A 21,276-nucleotide genomic window follows, 5' to 3' on the forward strand; every position below is an offset into this window, starting at 1 on the left:
ATCTATTTATTTTTTAATTTTTTTACTTTTTCAATTTTTTGGCCACGCCACATGGCACGTGGGATCTCAGTTTCCCAACCAGGGATCGAACCCACACCCCCTGCATTGGAAGCATGGAGCCTTAACCACTGGACCACCAGGGAAGTCCCTTGTTTGTTTTCAATAAAATCTAATTTGGGGCTTTTTATAGGTAGCAGAAATTTTTCATTTTAAATTTTAACATTCGTGTTTTCCACTCAGATGCAGCAAATAAATGGTTGTTGCCTATATATAATGTTAGGAGCAAAAGAAGGTGTGTAGATTAAGACAGCTCCTGCTCTGAAGGTATAGGGAGTATAAGAAAATGACACATTAATTGAAATAGAAAGCCAGGTAACACTGTTTATGAAACTTTAAACAAGAAAAATACAACATCTGATTTGGGGAGTTTTGAGCAGGAAGAGGTGAAGATTAGGAAAGGTTTTCTAGAGGAGTTGGCATTTGACCTGGGCTCAAAGCATAAAGAGTATTTTTCCAGGGGTTTGTGAAAGTCTATTTGTGGGGCAGGTAATAGTCCAAATTGGCCAGAATATAGTGCATATTTAGGGAAGTTGTGGGATATAATGGAATTCTGTTGGATAAGTTCTTGCTAGAGTGAAGAGTTTATATTTAACTTTCTGGAAAAAGAAGTTAGACTTTGAAGGATTTTTATCAGTGAACTACCACAAGGGTGCCTGAGTCTATCTAAGGCCATCCTCTCCACTTGTGCTTTGGATCCTGTCCCCTCCTCAGTTCTTTGCTTTTGTAATTATTATCTTTCTCTCTTGAATTGTATCTTTCTCCCTTATTGGATAATTTTCATTGGCATAAATACATACATGCCTTATGAACACTCTCAGGACATCGAGGATCAGTTGATGTGTGAAAAGCAAGTATAGTACAATGTTAATTATAGAATTTAGTGGTGAATATATGGATTTTTACTATGAAATTCTTTCAACTTTCTTGTATGTTTGAAAATTTTATGATGAAATGCTTGGGGGGAAATCCCTTGAACCTCACTGTCTCCTTAGGCTATTGCCCCATTTTTTTTTTTATCAGTACAGCAAAACTCTCTGAAACCATTGTCTGTAGTTCCATTCTCTTCTCAGCCGCCTTGATTCAGTTCTCAGCCTCAAAGTCTACTGAAATGACACTTATCTAGGTCACTGTTGAGCTATATCTTATAAAAGTCAGCGGTTAGTTCCCTGTCCTCATCCTGTTTGACATTTCAGCAGTGTTTCGTTCATTTAAAAGTAATTGAGTGCCTACTGTGTGTCATGCACTGTTCTAGCTTGTTGGGGATTCATCAGTGAACATGATATAAAAATTCCTGCCTGTATAGAACTGACATTCAAGTGCAGAGAGACAGACAACAAACTAAGTATGAAAAGTATATAGAATATTAAAGTGTTAAGGGTTTTTTGGGGGGGTTTTTTGTTTATTTTTTATAAATTTATTTATTTTTGGCTGCGTTGGGTCTTCGTTGCTGTGTGCGGGCTTTTCTCTAGTTGCGGCGAGCGGGGGCTGCTCTTCGTTGCAGTGCGCAGGCTTCTCACTGCGGTGGCTTCTCTTGTTGCGGAGCACGGGCTCTAGGCACACGGGATTCAGTAGTTGCAGCCCGTGGGCTCAGTAGTTGTGGCTCCCGGGCTCTAGAGCACAGGCTCAGTAGCTGTGGCGCACGGGCTTAGTTGCTCCGCGGCATGTGGGATCTTCCCGGCCCAGGGCTCAAACCCGTGTCCCCTGCGTTGGCAGGCGGATTCTTAAACACTGCGCCACCACGGAAGCCCCTGAAGTGTTAAGTTTTAAAGAGAAACAAGGGAGGGGAATAGTAAATGCTGGGGGTGTTTTAAAAGAAGTTGGTCATGGGAAGGCCTTGCTGTCAAGGAGGCAAGGTAGACCACATTTCATCTCTCCCTCCTTTCCCCAGGTGGTCTTATCCAGTCCCATCCTTAAATTACTGACTTTCCAAATTATATTTCCAGCCTATGATATTTAGCATTTAGTTTCCTATTTCTAGTAGCCACCTAAAACAATATAATCAGGAAGAGTAGTTAATTTCCTCTCCCCCACCACTACCAAACAACAAACCTGTTCCTTCTTAGGTCTTTACCAGCTCAGTAAAGGGCACAATTTACTCATTTATTCAGACAGAAAGCCAGAGTAATTCTTGATTCCTCCTTTTACCTTCTACACCCCACTTTCCTCATCCAGTCGCCTATAAATCTTAATGACTCTACCTCTGAAATGTATCCAGAATCCAATTGTTTCTTGCCACTCTTCACTACTACAGTTGAAGCTGCTAGAGCTCTCATTTGGACTATCGCTATAATCTCCTAACAGGTCCTTCTGCTTCCTTTTTTGTCTCTGTGCAGTGCATTCTCACTGCACTTGGAGTAAAATCCATATTTCTTACCATGATCCACAAAGCCCTTTATAATCTGACCCCTGTATGCTTCTCTTCTCAAATATTCTCTTCCTCCACATTTACTGTTCTCTGGTCAGAATTGCTTTTTTAGCTTTCCTTACACAGGCCAAGCTCATTGCTGTTTCTGGGTTTTAGCATTTTCTGTTCCTTGGACTTAGAATGCCTTTCTCACAGGGTTTCATATGGCTGCTACCTTAATAAATTCTCCATCATCCTTGATAAATTCTCCCTGTCACAGCCAATACATTACCCATCATTCCAGTCCTGCCTCCTTAATAACCTTGTCCTCTTCCCTCTGTTGCCGCTGCTATCACTTTATTTCACACTCATCATTTCTTCCTTGGATTAATGCAGTCACCTTTTAGCTAAGTTCCCAACCTCTGGTCTTACCCTACTTTAATCCATGTGGCACACTGCTGCCACAGTAATCTTCATTTGTTCCTTCAAGAAAGAAGATTCATTTTATTTTTTTGAGGAAAAGGCATTTGACGAAATTCAATATCCATTTCCATCAATAGTTTTTTTCCAGATGGTGTGATTTTTCAGGTGATTTTTAAAATACTTTTCTGTTTTCCAAAACCCTACATTGAATGGTTTACTGTTCTAATCAGGATAAAAATGTTATTTTAAAAAAACATTTTAGATAATCCAGAATGGCAGCTGAATTCTTAAAAATAATATTTTATTATTACAAAAGCACTATATATGAATTGTAAAAAATTAGAAAATAAACGAGTAAAAAAGTAAAAACATATTCCCACAATCCAGACAGTACTACTGTAATACCTTAGGACATGTCCATGTAGATCTTTTTCCTTGCAAACTTTTTTTTTAATGAAAATGAGGTTATACAATACATACTGTTGTATAACTCACTCTTTTCAAACAATTATCCTCACCTTTCTTAGTGCATTTCATCTGATGCACAGCTCAAATTCACATTTCCTCAGTTTACTCCATAGTGTTCTTTGACCAAACCATTTTCCATCCCAGAATCACATATTGCATCTGATTGTTATATCCCTTAGATCTCTATTAATTTAGCATAGTTCTTTTTTTAATTTATAATAGACTCATTGAAAAGGTTGAAAACGTTTTTCCGTAGAATGTTTAGATGTGTCTGATTGCTTCCTTATGATGCAGTTTAGTTTGTTCCTCTATCCCCTCTATTTTTTTGAACTGGAAGATGTCTAAAAAGTTGATGGTTTGAAATTAAAGATTTTTGGCTAGACTTCATTTTAGGTGCTATTGTGTACTTCACATTACCTTATATCACATAATTTCTGGTGATGCTAAGATTGACCCCTGGATTAGGGTGGTGACAGTGATCTCTCCATTATACAGTTAGCTGTATGTAACCTTTCTAGCCTAGTGTTCTAGTGTTACTTTGGCATTATGCAAATATTCTCTATCAACCATTTACCCAAATGGTTTTAATGCCAATTAATAATCTTGCCTGAGCCAGTATTTCATTCAGATTTGCAAAACCAGGTTTTTCTAATCCTGTCATGCTTTCTACATTCATTGGATGATATTCCCATATTTAAAAAAAAAGTTTTATTTCATTAATTGGGATTATTTTATTAACGTAAAATGCAGTTTGCACTGTAAAATCAGAATAAATGCGTGCCCCTTTTAGTTGGTATTTTCAAAGAAAAGAGTTTTGGGGTTTTTTTTGCGGTATGCGGGCCTCTCACTGTTGTGGCCTCTCCTGTTGCGGGGCACAGGCTCCGGATGCGCAGGCTCAGCGGCCATGGCTCACGGGCCCAGCTGCTCCGCGGCATGTGGGATCTTCCCAGACCGGGGCACGAACCCGTGTCCCCTGCATCGGCAGGCGGACTCTCAACCACTGCGCCACCAGGGAAGCCCAGAAAAGAGTTTTAATAGGGCAAATAGTGAAAGTGAGTTTTTCTTTTTTTGTTGTTGGTATCATTATGGACACATGGATTTTGTTTTCACCTTTTATTTGATTTTATTTTTTTTGAATTTTATATTATTTACTTTTTTATACAGCAGGTTCTTATTAGTCATCAGTTTTATACACATCAGTGTATACATGTCAATCCCAATCGCCCAGTTCATCACACCACCACCACACCCCTCCGCCGCCGCTTTACCCCCTTGGTGTCCATACGTTTGTTCTCTACATCTGTGTCTCAATTTCTGCCCTGCAGACCGGTTCATGTGTACCATTTTTCTAGGTTCCACATATATGCGTTAATATACGATATTTGTTTTTCTCTTTCTGACTTATTTCACTTTATATGACAGTCTCTAGATCCATCCACGTCTCAACAAGTGACCCCATTTCGTTCCTTTTTATGGGTGAGTAATATTCCATTGTATATATGTACCACATCTTCTTTATCCATTCTCCTGTTGATGGGCATTTAGGTTGCTTCCATGACCTGGCTATTGTAAACAGTGCTGCAATGGACATTGGGGTGCATGTGTCTTTTTGAATTATGGTTTTCTCTGGGTATATGCCCAGTAGTGGGATTGCTGGATCATATGGTAATTGTATTTTTAGTTTTCTAAGGAACCTCCATATTGTTCTCCATAGTGGCTGTATCAATTTACATTCCCACCAACAGTGCAAGAGGGTTCCCTTTTCTCCATACCCTCTCCAGCATATGTTGTTTGTACATTTTTTGATGAAGCCCATTCTAACTGGTGTGAGGTGATACCTCATTGTAGTTTTGATTTGCATTTCTCTAATGATTAGTGATGTTGAGCAGCTTTTCATGTGCTTCTTGGCCATCTGTATGTCTTCGTTGGAGAAATGTCTATTTAGGTCTTCTGCCCATTTTTGGATTGGGTTGTTTGGTTTTTTAATATGGAGCTGCATGAGCTGTTTATATATTTTGGAGATTAATCCTTTGTCCTTTGTCCGTTGATTCGTTTGCAAACATTTTCTCCCATTCTGAGGGTTTTTTGTCTTGTTTATGATTTCCTTTGCTGTGCAAAAGCTTTGAAGTTTCATTAGGTCCCATTTGTTTATTTTTGTTTTTATTTCCACTACTCTAGGAGGTGGATCAAAAAAGATCTTGCTGTGATTTATGTCAAAGAGTGTTCTTCCTATGTTTTCCTCTAAGAGTTCTATAGTGTCCGGTCTTATATTTAGGTCTCTAATTCTTTTTGAGTTTATTTTTGTGTATGGTGTTAGGGAGTGTTCTAATTTCATTCTTTTACATGTAGCTGTCCAGTTTTCCCAGCACCTCTTATTGAAGGGACCGTCTTTTCTCCATTGTATATCCTTGCCTCCTTTGTCATAGATTAGTTGACCATAGGTGTATGGGTTTATCTCTGGGCTTTCTATCTTGTTCCATTGATCTGTGTTTCTGTTTTTGTGCCAGTACCATATTGTCTTGATTACTGTAGCTTTGTATAGTATAGTTTGAAGTCAGGGAGTCTGATTCCTCCAGCTCCATTTTTTTCCCTCAAGATTGCTTTGGCTATTCGGGGTCTTTTGTGTCTCCATACAAATTTTAAGAATTTTTTTGGTCTAGTTCCATAAAAAATGCCATTGGTAATTTGATAGGGATTGCATTGAATCTGTAGATTGCTTTGGGTAGTAGAGTCATTTTCACAATATTGATTCTTCTGATCCAAGCACATGGTATATATCTCTCCATCTGTTGGTATCATCTTTAATTTCTTTCATCGGTGTCTTATAGTTTTCTGCATACAGGTCTTTTGTCTCCCTAGGTAGGTTTATTCCTAGGTATTTTATTCTTTTTGTTACAGTGGTAAATGGGAGTGTTTCCTTAATTTCTCTTTCAGATTTTTAATCATTTGTGTATAGGAATGCAAGAGATTTCTGTGCATTAATTTTGTATCCTGCAGCTTTACCAAATTCATTGATTAGCTCTAATCAATGGCATCTTTAGGATTCTCTATGTATAGTATCATGTCATCTGCAAACAGTGACAGTTTTACTTCTTCTTTTCCAATTTGCATTCCTTTTATTTCTTTTTCTTCTCTGATTGCCGTGGCTAGGATTTCCAAAACTATATTGAATAATAGTGGTGAGAGTAGACATCCTTGTCTTGTTCCTGATCTTAGAGGAAATGCTTTCAGTTTTTCACCATTGAGAATGATGTTTGCTGTGGGTTTGTAGTATATGACCTTTATTATGTTGAGGTAGGTTCCCTCTTTGCCCACTTTCTGGAGAGTTTTTATCATAAATGGGTGTTGAATTTTGTCAAAAGCTTTTTCTTCATCTATTGAGATGATCATATGGTTTTTATTCTTCAGTTTGTGAATATGGTGTATCACATTGATTGATTTGCATATATCGAAGAATCCTTGCATCCCTGGGATAAATCCCACTTGATCATGGTGTATGATCCTTTTAATGTGCTATTGGATTCTGTTTGCTAGTATTTTGTTGAGGATTTTTGCATCTATATTCATCAGTGATATTGGTCTGTAATTTTCTTTTTTTGTCATATCTTTGTCTGGTTTTGGTATCAGGGTGATGGTGGCCTCATAGAATGAGTTTGGGAGTGTTCCTCTGCAATTTTTTGGAAGAGTTTGAGAAGGATGGGTGTTAGCTCTTCTTTAAATGTTTGATAGAATTCACCTGTGAAGCCATCTGGTCCTGGACTTTTGTTTGTTGGAAGATTTTTAATCACAGTTTCAATTTCATTACTTGTGATTGGTCTGTTCATATTTTCTATTTCTTCCTGGTTCAGTCTTGGAAGGTTATACCTTTCTAAGAATTTGTCCATTTCTTCTAGGTTGTCCATTTTATTGGCATAGAGTTGCTTGTAGTAGTCTCTTAGGATGCTTTGTATTTCTGCGGTGTCTGTTGTAACTTCTCCTTTTTCATTTCTAATTTTATTGATTTGAGTCCTCTCCCTCTTTTTCTTGATGAGTCTGGCTAATGGTTTATCAATTTTGTTTATCTTCTCAAAGAACCAGCTTTTAGCTTTATTCATCTTTGCTATTGTTTTCTTGTTTCTATTTCATTTATTTCTGCTCTGATCTTTATGATTTCTTTCCTTCTGCTAACTTTGGGTTTTGTTTGTTCTTCTTTCTCTGGTTCCTTTAGGTGTAAGGGTAGATTGTTTATTTGAGATTTTTCTTGTTTCTTGAGGTAGGCTTGTATAGCTATAAACTTCCCTCTTAGAACTGCTTTTGCTGCATCCCATAGGTTTTGGATCATCATGTTTTCATTGTCATTTGTCTCTAGGTATTTTTTGATTTCCTCTTTGATTCCTTCAGTGATCTCTTGGTTATTTAGTAACGTATTGTTTAGCCTCCATGTGTTTGTGTTTTTTACGTTTTTTTCCCTGTAATTCATTTCTGATCTCATAGTGTTGTGGTCAGAAAAGATGCTTGATATGATTTCAATTTTCTTAAATTTACTGAGGCTTGAATTGTGACCCAAGATATGATATGTCCTGGAGAATGTTCTGTGAGCACTTGAGAAGAAAGTGTAATCTGCTGTTTTTGGATGGAATGTCATAAATATCAGTTAAATCTATCCGGTCTGTTGTGTCATTTAAAGCTTCTGTTTCCTTATTTATTTTCATTTTGGATGCTCTGTCCATTGGTATAAGTGAGGTTTTAAAGTCCCCTACTATTATTGTGTTGCTGTCGATTTCCTCTTTTATAGCTGTTAGCAGTTGCCTTATGTATTGAGGTGCTCCTATGTTGGGTGCATATATATTTATAATTGTTATATCGTCTTCTTGGATTGATCCCTTGATCATTATGTAGTGTCCTTCCTTGTCTCTTGTAACATTCTTTAAAGTCTATTTTATCTGATATGAGTATTGCTACTCCAGCTTTCTTTTGATTTCCATTTGCATGGAATATCTTTTTCCATCCCCTCACTTTCAGTCTGTATGTGTCCCTAGGTCTGAAGTGGGTCTCTTGTAGACAGCATATATATGCTGTCTTGTTTTTTTATCCATTCAGCAAGCCTGTGTCTTTTGGTTGGAGCATTTAATCCATTCATGTTTAAGGTAATTATCGATACGTATGTTCCTAAGACCATTTTCTTAATTGTTTTGGGTTTGTTTCTGTAGGTCCTTTTCTTCTCTTGTGTTTCCCACTTAGAGAAGTTCCTTTAGCATTTGTTGTAGAGCTGCTTTCGTGGTGCTGAATTCTCTTAGCTTTTGCTTGTCTGTAAAACTTTTGATTTCTCCATTGAATCTGAATGAGATCCTTGCCGGGTAGAGTAATCTTGGTTGTAGGTTCTTGCCTGTCATCACTTTAAGTATATCATGCTTCTTCCTTCTGGCTTGTAGAGTTTCTGCTTAGAAATCAGCTGTTAACCTTATGGGAGTTCCCTTGTATGTTATTTGTCGTATTTCCCTTGCTGCTTTCAATAATTTTTCTTTGTCTTTAATTTTTGCCATAATTTTTGCCAATTTGATTACTATGTGTCTTGGCATGTTTCTCCTTGGGTTTATCCTGTATGGGACTCTCTGTGCTTCCTGGACTTGGGTGGCTATTTCCTTTCCCACGTTAGGGAAGTTTTCAACTATAATCTCTTCAAATATTTTCTCAGGTCCTTTCTCTCTCTCTTCTCCTTCTGTGACCCTATAATGTGAATGTTGATGCGCTTAATGTTGTCCCAGAGGTCTCTTAGGCTGTCTTCATTTCTTGTCATTCTTTTTTCTTTATTCTGTTCCGCAGCAGTGAATTCCACCATTCTGTCTTCCAGGTCACCTATCTGTTCTTCTGCCTCAGTTATTCTGCTATTGATTCCTTCTAGTGTAGTTTTCATTTCAGTTATTGTATTGTTCATCTGTTTGTTTGTTCTTTAATTCTTCTAGGTCTTTGTTAAACATTTCTTGCATCTTCTCGATCTTTGCCTCCATTCTTTTTCCGAGGTCCTGGATCATCTTCACTATCATTATTCTGAATTCTTTTTCTGGAAGGTTGCCTATCTCCACTTCATGTAGTTGTTTTTCTGGGGTTTTATGTTGTTTCTTCATCTGGTATATAGCCCTCTGCCTTTTCATCTTGTCTATCTTTCTGTGAATGTGGTTTTTGTTCCACAGGCTGCAGGATTGTAGTTGTTCTTGCTTCTGCTGTCTTCACCTTTCTTTTAAATCCTATTATTTTTCTCTCTTGTCATCTATGCAACATTCCATTTCTGAGTCTAGAGCAGGGGTCAGCAAACTATTTCTGAACTTGGCACAGCTTAATCAGGCATTGAAGAACTTCCCAAGTGATCCTCCCTTTCTTGCTGCCTGCTCAGCTGAAGACACTCATTTTGCTTCACAGATGTATTCGCTTCTGTCCTACTCTTGAGCAAGGAGAAGCAGAGAAAACTGAGCAGCTCACAAGGTGGATACTGTTAAAAAAGAAAAAAAAAAGGACACCTAGATTTTCATTGGTGCAGTGCGTTTTGTTTTGTTTTTTTATAAATTTATTTATTTTTAGCTGTGTTGGGTCGTCATTGCTGTGCGCAGGCTTTCTCTAGTTGTGGTGAGTGCGGGCTACTCTTTGTTGCCGTGTGCAGGCTTCTCATTGTCGTGGCTTCTCTTGTTGCGGAGCACGGGCTCTAGGCACACAGGCTTCAGTAGTTGTGGCATGTGGGCTCAGTAGTTGTGGCTTGCGGGCTCTAGACCTCAGGCTCAGTAGTTGTGGCGCACGGGCTTAGTTGCTCTGCGGCATGTGGGATCTTCCCGAGCCAGGGCTCGAACCCGTGTCCTTTGCATTGGCAGGCAGGTTCTTAACCACTGTGCCACCAGGGAAGCCCGGTACACTGTGCTTTTAATCCACCAAAATCATTCTTTTTGATGCTCAGATTTTCATAACTTTAATCAGTGGGAGTTCCTTCAAGCTGCCTCCTGTGTCCTTTGGTCATGACCTCATTAATATTTGAAAGCTTCCTTGCTTTCTAACGTAAGATGTCCCAGTTTTCAGGCTTATCTTCAGTTTTCTCTGCCTCAGACTTGGAATTAGCCACTTCTCCAATGATTTCTGGTTTTTTTTAGAAGTTAAGGTATTAAAGGCCGCCATCTGGGAACTAGAATATTCAGTGCCTTTGGGTAACAGTGGTTCTGGGTCATTTCAGAGGATGGGGCTAGAAAATGCATAAAGTGCTTTTTCAGATTTGTTCTTTTTTTTAATAATAACAGCTTTATTGAAATGTCATTTGCGTATCATAAAATTCATCCTTTTAAAGTGTACACTTCAGTGATGTTTAGTATATTCATAGAGTTGTATAACCATCATCACTATCTAATTCTAGAATATTTTCATTATCCCAAACAGAAACCTTGTACCCATTAGTAATCATTCCCCATTATCTCCTCTCTACCCAGTCCCTGGCAACCACTAATCTACTTTCTGTCACTATGAATTTGCCTGTTCTGGACATTTCATATAAATGGAATCATACAATATGTGGCGCTTTGTGTCTGGCTTTACATTTCCATTGTCAATGAATAAGGGTTCAGATTTCTCCACATCTTCACCAGCAGTTGTTTGTTATTGTTTGTGTCATTTCTTTTAGCCATCCTAGTTGATGTGAAGTGATATTTCATTATAGTTTTGATTTGCTTTTTCCTAATTACTAATATGATTTTGAACATCTTTTCATGTTACAGTAATTTTTAAAATTTGAGTTCATGCTGATATTTTTCCATTCACTTTAAAAAAAATTAATTAATTAATTAGGCTGCATTGGGTCTTCGTTGCTGTGCGCAGGCTTTCTCTAGTTGTGGCAAGCAGGGGCTACTCTTCGTTGTGGTGCGCGGGCTTCTCATTGCAGTGGCTTTTCTTGTTGCGGAGCACGGGCGCTCTAGGTGCGTGGGCTCAGTAGTTGTGGCATGCGGGCTCAGTAGTTGTGGCTCGTGGGCTCTAGAGCGCAGGCTAAGTAGTTGTGGCGCACGGGCTTAGTTGCTCCACGGCATGTGGGATCTTCCCGGAGCAGGGCTCGAACCCGTGTCCCCTGCATTGGCAGGTGGATTCTTAACCACTGCACCACCAGGGAAGTCCCTCCATTCACTTTTAACTGTGTTTTCACTGTTTCTTGCTTTTTGTCATTGTGAATATTTTTTCTTACTCTGAAAATCTTATTTCCTAATATGACTAATATAATTACTTATTTGCTTTAACTTAAAATATAAAGAAAACTGTCTTAAACCACCATAACATTATAAATGATAAAGCAACTGAAGGAAATTTGAAATTCCTTTGTACTTCATTTTGGTTCTTAGAATGGATCCTACTAAGAACGTACAGTCAGAATTCTGTGATCTGAAGTCCCTTGAAATAAATCATTTCTCAGTATGCCTGTGTTACCAATTTAATATTCAGTTAAGTTTACTTGTTTGTGATTGTTTTCATTTATGGGATTTTTTCAATTTAGGTTTTTTTTTTAAAAATCAGGAATGCATATACATACTTTAAAGGTCAAAACTCTGTGGAAAAGTATACACAGAAATCTTGCTTCTACCCCTGCTCCCTGTATCTGTCAGGGTCCCAACAGGAAACAAGTGGCACACTCAAATTAGGACAGTTTGAGGAAGATTTATTTACAAAGGGACTAATTACAAAGGTGTGGGAGGGCTGTAGAGGAATCCCAATGAATAGAGGGATCACACAGCTAGCAGCAGTGGAGCTGCTGCCACCCCAAGGCTCAGAGAGGAAGGAACCCACAAGGAGCTTCAAAAAGCCAGTGACCTGGTGTTGAAGGGCACAGCAAGTCAGAAGCCACCTTACAGAGGAAAATAGGGAAGTAAATACCCTGACCTCACTCTTTTCCCTTCTTCCCTCCTGCCAGGGCTCTCCATTGGCCAAATCCAACTAGAAGCTCAAAGGCATGAGAGCTTGTGGATAAAGGCAGAAGCAGGGTGAGGCAAACAGAAGGGGTCCAACTCAGTTTCTGTGTCCCGCTCTTCTTCACCTTCTATACATAACCATTAATTTGATTATCCTTCAGTGTTTCTTTATGCAAATGCTAGGAAATATGTGTGTATTGTTATTCCCAACCCCACACTTTTTCTTTAAGTAAAAGTTCGTATTTGGTTTTTTGCTATATATGCTGTTATGTACTTTTCTTTTTTCATTTCCCACTTCCTCTTCTGTTCTCTTGTTGCTGTGTAATTCTCCATTGTGTGGCTATATAGTTATTTCAAGTGGTCCTTTAATTTTTGGACACTTAAGTTGTTTCCAATCTACTTCTGTTAGAAATGACTTATAATTGTATAATTGTGTATTTGCCATTGTGTAGTTTTGCACATGTATCAGGGAGATAGATTTCCAGAAGTGGAATTGCTGGTTCAAGAGCTAAGTTATAATTTAGTAGCTATTGCCAAATCACCCCCATAGTGGTTGTACCATTTTGTACTCCCAACAGTCATTTAATGAGAGGTCCTGTTTAAGAATATGTTTTCAAAATTTTGGATTTTTGCCAGTCTAGTAAGTGAGAAATGGTAGTCAAAACAGTTTTAATTTACATTTCTCTTATTATGACTGAGCTCAAGTGTCTTTTCATATGGTTAAGGGCCTTTTGTATTTCTGTTTCTCTGAATTGCCCTTTTATGTTCTTTGCTCATTTTTCTGGTGGGTTGTTATCTTAGAAATCCTTATAAAATGTATCTGAAAGCATCACTGCTATTCCTAAAATCCTTTATGGCTTCAAATAATCTTCAGCATGAAGTTTATTTCTCTCTTATCATTTCCAACCTTGTAAGCTTTGCTCCACCTCTGTATTATTACTTACCCTTTTCTCACTGGAATGGTACCTCGCTTTCCCATTTGTACTAATGATCAAGCTATCATCTTTTCCTGGAGTGGTTATGTTTACCTTCAGCACTGCCTCCCCAAACTTCTACTTACTCTTTAAAACTTAGCCCAGAATTATCTCCTGCAGAGTCTACTCAGAGTCTCCAGTCGTTAGTGCTTCTCTTAAATGCTTCATAGTTCTTTGTGTTAATTTTATCTTAGAACTTACTATAGTAAGTTATAATTTCCTCCTTTTAGTGGGAAGAGTATAGATTTTGGAATCAGACGCCTAACCCCAAAACATGATTTGTTTGACTTTGAGCCTCTGCTTTTTTACTTATGAAATGCAAATTAAATATCTATCTCATAGGATTATTGCAAAGACTGAATAAAATAATAGATGTGGAGTGTCTGGCACAAAATGGGGTTCAATAAAAATTGATCATATTCCCCACTGTAAGTACCTTAGGGGAAAATTCTACATACTGTTTCTTTTTAGCCTGAGTACTTAGGAGAATGCCTGATTAATAGGTGTTCTATAAATGTTTGTAGAATGAATGAATGCATTTGAAGAGGCAAGAGAGTGAAGGTTGAGTCCAGCTAGGAGGCTTTTGGGAGTAAGGAGTACTTAAATAACTAGAAGGATGGTAAAGAAGGAGCAGATTGGAAGAGATACGCAGAGCTGAAATCAAAAAGGAACTTATGGGACTTCCCTGGTGGCGCAGTGGTTGAGAGTCTGCCTGCTAATGCAGGGGACACAGGTTTGAGCCCTGGTCTGGGAGGATCCCACATGCCGCGGAGCAACTAGGCCCGTGAGCCACAACTACTGAGCCTGTGCGTCTGGAGCCTGTGCTCTGCAACAAGAGAGGCCGCGATAGTGAGAGGCCCATGCACCGCGATGAAGAGTGGCCCCCGCTTGCCACAACTAGAGAAAGCCCTCGCACAGAAACGAAGACCCAACACGCAAAAATAAATAAATTAATGAATTAAAAAATAAAAGGGACTTACCAGCTGTTGCTAAGAGGGCAAATGAGTGGCAAATATTGAGGTTTTGAGATGGGAGAGTGATACTGTAATTTTTATGTCTTTGAATATTTGGTTCATCTTCATCAAGTGATGATAGTCTAAAAGGTAACTCTTCCAGAATTATTATTTTCCTGATGTTGGTTTTGAATTATTTATAGCAGAGGTTCCTGCTCTGACCATTACAAAACTTAACTTGGTTCATTAATTCATTCATTTTTGCCAACAGGTGGTTGTTAAGCTAGGCACTTAACAAATGTTTCCTGACCATCCTATCTGAAGTTACCTCTCCCAGTTACCCTCTATTTCATCACTCAGTTTGTTTCCTCATGATACTTATAATATATAATTCTTTTTTGTTTATTGTTTGACTTTCTTAATAGATTATAACATTCATTAGACAGAGTTGTATCTCTCTTGTTCTTTTACTGTATCCTTATGACCTAGCACACAAAAGAATTAATGTAATAAATGAATTTGGATGGGGAAGTGTTTATTTTAGGCAGACTTTCAATAAGGATTGACCAAAACCAGTTTCTGTTTAATTCTGTTACTGTCAGACTTAATAATTCAATTGTTCGTTTGGTCCTATATATGTAACCATCTTACAATAGCTCTCAATCTGCAGATTATCAGTTAACCCAAAAAAGCCATGTTTCATACCTGTTAGTTAACTGAGACTTAGTTAAATACATTTGCAGCATTTTTAACCACTTCTAGTTCTTTTTAGAAAGATCATGAACTTCTAAAACTAAGCCATATTTCCAGTGATTGGCAGTATTCTCTTGTTTATGTTACTTTCCCTGCTTTGGGCACTAGAAATTTAAACTGCTTGTGGATATGAGGGAACGAATGTGAAAAAGAAAGAAAATTACGTACAGATGGTAGTAGCTGAAATGACGTTGCACCTTGGAAATTGTCTTAAACTATCGGCTCATGGTTGGAGAACAGTTTGCCATTTGAGTTGGGAGTCCCCAAGACTACCCCCAGTTTCACTAGGAGGACTCCCAGGACTCAGCATATAGTTGTACCCAGGACTGTTACTCATAACAGCAAAAGGAAACAAAGCAAACTCAGCAAAGGGAAAAGGCACATGAGGAACTCTGAGGAAACCAGGTGCAAGGTTCCATGAATCCTCCCCCAGTGGAGTCACACAGGACAGGCTTAATTCCTCCAGCAGCGAGTTGTGACAACACATTGTGAGATGTTGTTTACCAAAGAACCTCATTAAAGACTCAACCCGTAGGGTTTTTATTGGGAAATGGTCACATAGGCACCTCTGCCTAGCACATACCAAAATTCCAGACCCCTACAAAGAAAGCAGGTATTCAGCATAAATCATATTGTTTATATAAACAGTTTAGGCACAGTGCAACATTCTTATCAGAAAGTGGTGGAAACCCTCACAGAATCCAAATCCCAATCCCATGATGCCAGCTAACCTTGTAAGCAGGACTTTCAGCAGATAGCAAGCTTGGACATGCTATATAACTTTTCTGCACTACCAACACATACCAATCATAAATGTTCTAGCAACCCTAGTCTAGCCTTTGGGAAAATCCTGGAGGTAGCCATTTTTTAAAAATATGTGACACTTAAAATTTATAAAGTGGGGATAACTGAAATTCAGAGAAGGTAAGTGATTTGCCATGGTATGATACTTAATAGTGGGAGAGAGCTGGGGCTTAGATCCATGTATAGATCCTTACATTTAGATAACTTAATACTCTACCATAGCTACATAGAAACCAGTTATCTACATAAAATTGTTCCGTCACATGCCTTTTGAATACAAAAAAGACAGTGCTATTTAGATACGTGTATTGGCCCTTGGTAGCCCGGTTTCTTTGGCTCTGGGCAAGGTTTTTCATCATTAAGAATAAATAACTTTTTCTCTCCTTCCCCAGGAAAATCTAATGTAATGGATGCACTTAGTTTTGTAATGGGAGAAAAAATAGCTAATTTAAGAGTGAAAACTATTCAAGAACTTATTCATGGAGCACATATTGGAAAACCTGTTTCTTCTTCTGCAAGTGTAAAAATTGTATACGTGGAAGAAAGTGGAGAAGAGAAAACATTTGCAAGGACTATCCGAGGTATTTTTTTATCTTGGGTAGCAAGTAATAGAAGCTGTTTGATTCTACACCGGACTTTTCTTTAAGCAGACATATTTATTCAAATTCCCCTACTGTCAAGTAGCATTTTTCTCCCTGGTTATTCGGCTAAAATGAAGGAGGGAGTCTACCTCAAAGACGGTGATGTCATAAAAGTCCTTCCTGAGGTTCTTTGTTTACGTTTATCTCTGGTTTTCCTAGTGATGAACTAACTAAATGCGTATTTTTGGTTTGTTTAGGAAGTGTTTCCTACCACCAAAAAGCAAATTGTGTGAAATGTTTGACTTTGTATTTTGTTATGATTTATTCATGAATCCCTGTATTTCCTGAGTAAACAAGATTGAGAGTTATGTATATATATTTTTTCTATTTATGTGGGAGTTTACAGAGCCTCTGTAAGTAGACGTTTCTTGGTTTTGTTTTTTGTTGTTTTCAGTCTGCCACTACAACATGGTTCTAATGTTTTAATGTATAAATACTCTTATTAACTTTCCTCAACTTCAATCACAGATAATTTTAGAAATACTTATTATTATGTACATATACCTTAGTGCATAATTTAAGTATTTCACCACTTTATCACTTAGATATTTTCATTGGTTAGTTTTCTCACTTTCTTGGAGTTTTTTTATCAAAAAATCTCCATCTCAGTCAGAGTCCCTAGCTTACTCTATTTACTTAATAAACCATCATAAATTTATTTTTCCCCATCTTTATTGAGGTATAATTGACAAATAAAAATTGTATATGTTCAAATTGTATAACTTGATGTTTTAATATACATTGTGAAATAATCGCCACAATCAAGCTAATTAACATATGTATCACCTCACACGGTTACTATTTTCTGTGTGTGTGTGAACACTTAAGATCTACCCTCCTAGCAAATTTGAACTATACTATACAGTATTGTTAACCATAGTCACATTGCTATACTTAGATCTCCAGAACTTACTCATCTTGCATAAGTGAAACTTTGTACCCCTTGACCCGCATCTCCCCATTTCCCCCTCCCCCAAGCCCCTGGCAACCACCATTCTTCTCTCTGCTTCTATGAGTTTAACTGTTTTAGATTCCACATATAGATGAGATCATTCAATACTTGTCTTTCTGTATGTGGCTTATTTCACTACCATAATGTCCTCCAGGTTCATCCATGATGTCACAAATGGCAGGATTTCCTTCTTTTTTAAGGCTGAATAATATTCCTACATTTTCTGTATCCAGCCATCCATTGAAAGACATTTAGGTTGTTTCCATATCTTAGTTATTGTGAATAATGTTGCAATGAACATAGGAGTGCAAATAACTCTTCAAGGTACAGATTTCATTTTTTTTGTATATATGCTCAGAAGTGGGATTGCTGGCTCATAAGGTAGTTCTATTTTTAATTCTTTTAGGAATCTTCATACTGTTTTCCATAGTGACTGTACCAATTTATATTCCCACCAACAGTAGTCAAGGGTTCCCTTTTCTTCACATCCTACCAACACTTGTCTTTTGTCTTTTTGATTCTAATAGGTGTGAGGTGATATCTCATTCTGGTTTTGATTTGCATTTTGCTGGTGATTCCTACTATTGAGCACCCTTTAACATACCTGTTTGCCATCTGTATGTCAACTTTTGAGAAATATCTATTCAGGTTCTTTGCCCATTTTTAAATTGGGTTATTTGGTTTTTTGCTGTTGAGTTATATGAATTCCTTATTCATTTTGGATATTAACCCCTGTCAGATAAGTGGTTTCAAAATATTTTCTCCCATTCTGTAGGTTACCTTTTGCACTCTGTTGATTGATTCCCTTGCTGTGTAGAAGCTTTTCAGTTTGATACAATTCCACTTGTCTATTTTTGCTTTTGTTGCTTGTGCTTTTGGTATCATATCCAAAAAAATCGTTGCCCAGAGCAATGTCAGGAAGCTTTTTCCCTATGTTTTCTTTTAGTAGTTTCATAGTTTCAGGTATTACATTTAAGTCTTTAATCCATTTTGAGTTAATTTTTGTGTATGGTGTCCATTTTGTATAAGGGTCCAATTTTATTCTTCTGCATGTGGATATCCAGTTTTCCAACACTATTTATTGAAGAGACTGTCTTTTCCCCATTGTGTGTTCTTGGCACCTTTGTTGAAGATCAGTTAACTATAGATGCTTAGATTTCTTTCTGGTCTCTCTATTCTATTCCATTGTTCTGTATGTTTTTATGACAATACCACACTGCTTTGATTACTGTGGCTTTGTAATGTAACTTCAGATCAGGAAGTGTGATGCCTCCAGCTCTGTTCTTCTTCCCAGCTCATCTGTCTTAGTCCATTATTATAATAAGATACCACAGACTTCTTAGCTTATAAACTATAGAAAGTTATTTCTCACAGTTCTGGGGACTAAAAATATAAGCTTAGGGTGCCAGCATGGTTGGATGTGACTGTATAAATAGAAAAGTCTTCTGTGCAGACTTTTCATTGTATCCTCACATGTGGATGGGACTAGGGAGCCTTGTAGGATCTTTTTATAAGCACACTAATACCATTCATGAGGGCTCCTCTGTCATGACCTAATCACCTCCCAAAGGCCTCACCTTCTAACACCATCACCTTTGGGGTTAGGATTTCATCATATGAATTTAGTGGGGACACAAACATTCAGACCATTCCAGCATCCTATTTAAAATTGCAATGCCTCTTTCTCCTACACAGAGACTACCACACCCCCTTCCTACCTCTACTTTACTCCTTAGCACTTAACACTTCCTCGCATGATAGTCATTTTACTTACATATCTCATTTTTGTCTGTCTCCATTATTAGGATATAAGCTCCTTGAGGTCAGACATCTGTTATGTTCACCGCTGTAGAGCACTCCTTGGCATGTAGTAGACACTCAATATTTGTTGACTGATTAAATGCATTTATTAACATGTATATTATTGCATAACTGGCTATTTCAGTAAGAAAAAAATTTTATTAAGCTTTCAGTAGTTGTTGATATATGTCTGGTATTTATACTTCCTATAACAGCCTTTATTCTTTTATTTTAGGGGGATGCTCAGAATATTGTTTTAATGATAGTCCTGTGAGTCGTTCTGCTTATATCACAGAGTTAGAAAAGATAGGCATAATAGTCAAAGCACGGAACTGTCTAGTTTTTCAGGTAAATAGCTTGTAGTATTTTATTTTATTCGTGATTTTGAAAATATATCATTATATTTTATATGTTGGTGTGCTTAACTATTTTTAAAAGGGAACTGTGGAGTCAATTTCACTGAAAAAACCCAAAGAAAGAACGCAGTTTTTTGAGGAAATCAGCACTTCAGGAGAGCTTATAGGAGAATATGAGGAAAAGAAAAGAAAGTTACAGAAAGCCGAAGAAGATGCACAGTTTAATTTTAATAAGAAAAAAAATGTAGCTGCAGAGCGTAAACATGCAAAATTAGAGAAGGAAGAGGTAAGGTGTCATGATGTAACTAATTAAGTGTTGGATACAAAAACTTTGTGTTAGAATTGTAGGTATTGGTGTGGGGTTACTAAAAAGATTCTTTTAATAACATAAGACAAATAAAGCCCATTATTCATCAGAGATAAACTTTTTGATGTATTTTCCACTGTTCGGGTTTTTTCTCCCAAATAGGCAGGACAACCTGCACTGCAAAGATGTCTGATTTTCCCAACTAAAATTAAACTTGAGGGATTTATATCTTACATTGCAGAGGCTCTCAAACTTTTGGATCTTGTCCTCTTATACTTTAAAAATTATTGAGGACCCCGAAGAGTTTCTGTTCATGTGGGTTGTATCTATTTATATGTATTGTATTTAAAATTAAAACTGAGACATTTAAAAAATATATTTTAATGATTAGTGTAAAAATAATAATAAACTCATTTCATATTAACATAAGTAACATATTTTTATGAAAAATAACTGAGTTTTCTAAAACCAAATAATTAGAAGAGTGGTATTGTTTTACCTTTTTATAATCTCCTTAATATCTGGCTTAATAGAAGACAGATGAATTCTCATATCTGCTTCTGTATTAAATCTTATTTGTGCTAAGACCTAGCAGCTTTACCCTCCATTGGCTTTTACAGCATCAGTGCAGATGTCAACACAGTGAAAAAGGCAAATAAAATCTGAGTATTATTATGAAACTAGTTTTGACCTCAGGGGTTTCGTTAAAGAGTGAAACTGTAAAACTCTAGGAGGCCATAGCCACACTTTGTGAATGCCATTCTGTGGTAGTTCTTTCTTTTTTTTTTTTTAAATTAATTAATTAATTTTTTGCCTGCGTTGGGTCTTCGTTGCTGCGCTCAGGCTTTCTCTAGTTGTGGCGAGCGGGGGCTACTCTGCGTTGCAGTGCGCAGGCTTCTCTTGCTGTGGGGCAAGGGCTCAAGGTGCGTGGGCTTCAATAGTTGTGGCTCGTGGGGTTAGTTGCTCCGCGGCATGTGGGGGCTTCCTGGACCAGGGCTCAAACCCGTGTCCCCTGCTTTAGCAGGCGGATTCCCAACCACTGCGCCACCAGGAAAGTCCCTCTGTGGTAGTTCTTGGTGCCCTTCACAATGTCTAATGTAGTGCCTTGTATATTGTTGATAACTGTTTGCCTTTAGAGTAATCTTTTTCAAATACAAATCAGATTTTGTCTTGCATAAAATCTCTTCGAGAGCAGTGCTTCCTATTGCACTGAGAATCTAGTCTCCCTTTCCAGCCTGCTGATCTGCCCCTTGTTCACCGCTGAAGCTTTAACTTCCTCTACTCTCCTACCACACTGACCTTTATTATTTATTGGAAACACCATGCTCCCTTCTATCCTGGAGCTTTTGCTATTTCCTCTCCCTAGATAGTTGTACACCTGATTTTTACATGGCTGGTACTCTCATTCAAGTTTTCATAAAAAAGCCATTTACTCAGGCAGGCATTTGCTGTCCACGCCCCCAATCTAAATTAGCATCCCTTCCCTGGTACTATTGCATTACTCTATTTTGTTTCTTTTGTAGCATTTTTTTTTTAAG

The 21,276-nt window shown here is 37.7% G+C and overlaps 1 protein-coding gene across 3 annotated transcripts in view; it reads left to right on the forward strand.

The window, feature by feature from the left end:
• SMC1B (structural maintenance of chromosomes 1B) overlaps nucleotides 1–21,276 on the forward strand; it is an 86,249-nt gene that overhangs the window by 2,271 nt on the left and 62,702 nt on the right. For all 3 annotated transcript variants that reach the window (XR_013830606.1, XM_079937921.1, XM_079937922.1), the window contains exons 2-4: nucleotides 16,075–16,263; nucleotides 19,311–19,423; nucleotides 19,514–19,717. Coding sequence is in view for 2 of the 3 variants with exons in the window: in XM_079937921.1 (XP_079794047.1) it covers nucleotides 16,075–16,263; nucleotides 19,311–19,423; nucleotides 19,514–19,717 (506 nt within the window). In the remaining variant the exon portion in view is untranslated. The remainder of the gene's footprint in view (nucleotides 1–16,074; nucleotides 16,264–19,310; nucleotides 19,424–19,513; nucleotides 19,718–21,276) is intronic.

This window comes from Stenella coeruleoalba (genome assembly GCF_951394435.1).
Source record: "Stenella coeruleoalba genome assembly, chromosome: 11".
Lineage (NCBI taxonomy): Eukaryota > Metazoa > Chordata > Mammalia > Artiodactyla > Delphinidae > Stenella > Stenella coeruleoalba.